Raw genomic sequence first — 3,596 nt, 5'->3', positions numbered from 1 at the left:
AGAAAACCCATACCATTCTACTAATAATATTTTTTTTATAAATTTTTTAATATAAAATATTTTCTTACACCCACATTGTGGGTGTGATGAAATCTAATATTAATACCGTTGTTGATTGAGATGGTATCATAAATTAGTTTAATACCATCTTAAAGTTGATGACAACAGTATAATAAATAATTGTATTCATTTAGTATTCTTAATATGATGTATTCATGTATTTAAATTTTATTTTACTTCTAATTTAAACACATACTTGTTCTAAATACTTTATTTCTATACGCATACATGTATGATAAAATTTCTAGTTATTATAAAACATTTTACTAAATTTGATGTAATTTAGTCACGACAACTCAATTAAAAAAAAGTAGGTAAAAAATAAAAATCAAACCATAAAATACTTCTTTCTAAATTTGTAAGGTTATAATAGTTATTTGATTTTTAATTTTCATTTAAATAAAATTATATCCAATATTTAACAATTTTATTATATCACTCTTGGTTTTTTTTTAATTAATTTTCACTTATAGTATGCATAAAATAGTATTATTAAGATACTGGAGTGATTGATGGTAAAGGAAGGAAGGACAAACATTTTATATAGATACGACATAAAATAATCTTCGTAAATGGCTAAAAATCTAAAAGGGAAGAAGATTGTCAAACTTTGATTTGCCATTTGCATGCAGTGAAAACAAACATGCATGCACTCAACCCACCGGTCAAACTCAACCCTACCTTTACCACTTTAAGTACAGCATGCAACTAACCAACCTAACAAACCCTAAATAGATACCCCCATCGTCCTCCCCCCCCCCCCTTGCGCTTTGTTTCTGTCTTCAAAGAGCAGCTCAGCCGGTGGTTCCTAATTAGCGGTGGATAATGAGGAAGCCTTGTTGCGATAAGCGAGACACCAATAAAGGGGCATGGTCCATGCAAGAAGACGAGAAGCTCCTAAATTACATTCGGAAAAACGGTGAAGCTGGTTGCTGGCGCACTCTTCCTCAGGCTGCTGGTTGGTTTCTACCATTTCATTGCATCCGCTACCCTATAATTCAAATCAAGGATGAATCATATATATATGTATGTATGTATGCTAATAATTTATGTTGTTTTGGATTGGTTTAATAATTTAGGGCTCCTTCGGTGTGGTAAAAGTTGTAGGCTGAGATGGATAAACTATCTAAGGCCTGACGTTAAAAGAGGAAACTTTGGTGAAGATGAAGACGACCTTATTATCAAGCTTCATGCACTCTTAGGCAATCGGTAAGATGAAACCCGAAATTGGTATCAACTAAGAATATAAATCTTTTATTACTTCAATATATTGAGTAAAACTAATGATCACTAAATTTGTGTTTAGACTTTTAGAATTTAAACAAATAAAAATAGCTCAGGTAAAGCCTTACTTTTATGCCTTATAAAAGAAATACCATGACTAAATTAAAATACTGTCTTACATTAAGGATAGATTTTGGATTAAGAACGTGCCTGAGGGTATCCTAATAAATGATATCTCATATATTCTTAATAAAATTTATCTCCAAAAACAATGTAATTCAGGTGGTCGTTGATAGCTGGAAGATTGCCTGGACGTACCGACAATGAAGTGAAGAATTATTGGAACTCACATTTACGAAGGAAGCTCATAAACATGGGCATCGATCCAAATAAGCATAGCTTGACCCGCCACAACCGCCCACATCATAATTCCAATACTAACACCAGTGCAAGTGCAACATTAATATCATCTGCTTCAAAACTCCCAAAGTCCCATAAATGCATTGCACTGCCCAACAACAAACCCTGGCGCGACAACGATCAAGTTTCCGATGCCGCAAGTTGCTTGTTGGAAGATGAAGATGATGATAATCTGCCATGCAGTACTACTCAATATCAGCTGCCTGATCTGAACCTAGAGTTGACTATCAGTGTTTCAGCTCCTACGGCTAAACTTGAACAACATATTCATCAGATTCAGGAACCAAACCACAAACAATGCTCCAACATATCAAGTGACCTACACTTCTCCCCAACTCCCACTCTTCTTCTTTTTCACTAGTCAATTTGCTTCTCCAAGCCCACTTATTTTACCTCAAAATATAATTACATAACTAAGTTAAAATGGAGTTAGGAAGTTGTCATGTGGTTTTTACTCCTTTGGTTAGGTCTTATTTTATTTAATATAATGTACTAACACATGCCACCTTCCTAACTTTGAATTTAATTCCATGGGAAGTGTTCATCCATCTAAAAAGTTGGATTTAGAATTTATTTATTCTATAAATTTTGAAAAAAGTCCAATATATGTATATTAGTTAAAGTTGAATATGATTATAATTATTTACATGGTATTATATGGAATAATAAATTTATCATCTAATTAATAAGTGTTGGTTACAGTGATAAATAATATTTCATTCACACTGAGACAACTCAGGTTTAAGCTTTTAAGATCACATTGTTGGGAAGGACAATCACAAACTCTCGAAAAATTAGTCTTCATAAACCATAAAAAAAATTTGAAAAATACCTTAATAGTATATAACAAAAAAAAATCTACCAACTAGTGACAATATTTTATTTGTCCATATGAATCCCTAAACTTTGACAACTTTTCTCAAGATCAAACTTGATAACTTTTCCAGTTTTCATCCATGTGGCTATGTGACACTCAAATATTGCACTACATCATCACCTAAAAACTATTTTTTTAATAAAATTTTATGTGATAATGTGGCACTATCTCAAAGTGTTACATCATTACAAAACTTTATCAAGTTGAGAAAAATTGTCAAATTCAGAAATTAAATATTGTGTTATTTTTTTAACTAAATTTATGTCCTGGACTATTTCTTTCAAGGGTTGTGACTATCTCTCTCAACAATTTCATCTCTAATATTCGAACTTAAAATACAATATATTTTAACAAACTTATTAATAATTTATACCCTTTGTTCTTCTTTATTCGCCAACTTATACTAAAGAAAAAAATTAATACAGATATTGTTTTACCATCGTATATCATATATTAGTGAAAATGATCATTTCCTTTTCTTTATTTCAACCACCCATTTTGTTCTCTTACTTTTCATCCTCTCTCTATATATAGATTTAGATGTTATATAAATTGACCATTAATCATAAGGATTAAATAAGCTAAGAAAAAAATAAGGAGAAGGAATGTACATTAACTTTTACTTTTGGTCTTAACCCTCTAATTTAGTACTGAGTGTATTGCATGAATACCTTACTAATTTATCTATTCCTAAATTAATTATCATGTAATAGTATGGAATGCTGTTTTTTAATAAAAAATAACAAATAGTAAAAAGTTTCCTTGTAAAACAAATAGCTCTCTCAAAAAAATAACTTTCTTTTTTTTTAGTACTATTAATATTTTTATATAAATATTTTGTTATAAAATAAAGAGAGATGTAGAGAATAAAGAACAAAGAAAATATGAAAGCAATAGAGAATGTACTTTATTAATCAAAGGGATTATTATAATGCTTCATTAAAGTCTCTATTTATAGGCATAAGAAATATAAACGAAGTAGAGATCTAATTCTAATAACTATTAGAATTTAAAG

At 30.0% G+C, this 3,596-nt stretch overlaps 1 protein-coding gene across 1 annotated transcript; it reads left to right on the top strand.

Moving 5' to 3' along the window:
• Window positions 1-779: 779 nt before the first annotated feature.
• On the top strand, window positions 780-2,357 carry LOC107921404 (myb-related protein 308). The gene is made up of 3 exons (XM_016851257.2): window positions 780-1,018; window positions 1,140-1,269; window positions 1,567-2,357. Exons 1-3 carry the CDS (start codon window positions 886-888, stop codon window positions 2,063-2,065), a joined length of 762 nt encoding a protein of 253 aa, XP_016706746.1. The 5' UTR covers window positions 780-885; the 3' UTR covers window positions 2,066-2,357.
• Window positions 2,358-3,596: the final 1,239 nt, after the last annotated feature.

Source organism: Gossypium hirsutum, chromosome D01, assembly GCF_007990345.1.
Source record: "Gossypium hirsutum isolate 1008001.06 chromosome D01, Gossypium_hirsutum_v2.1, whole genome shotgun sequence".
NCBI classification, from domain to species: domain Eukaryota; kingdom Viridiplantae; phylum Streptophyta; class Magnoliopsida; order Malvales; family Malvaceae; genus Gossypium; species Gossypium hirsutum.
This window is presented reverse-complemented; position numbering and strand designations above follow the sequence as displayed.

Coding starts and splice junctions, on each gene's coding strand:
- LOC107921404 (XM_016851257.2), top strand. CDS start 886: ATGAGGAAGCCTTGTTGCGATAAGCGAGACACCAATAAAGGGGCATGG. Junction 1,019..1,139: donor CACTCTTCCTCAGGCTGCTG/GTTGGTTTCTAC, acceptor TTAATAATTTAG/GGCTCCTTCGGTGTGGTAAA. Junction 1,270..1,566: donor CATGCACTCTTAGGCAATCG/GTAAGATGAAAC, acceptor AATGTAATTCAG/GTGGTCGTTGATAGCTGGAA.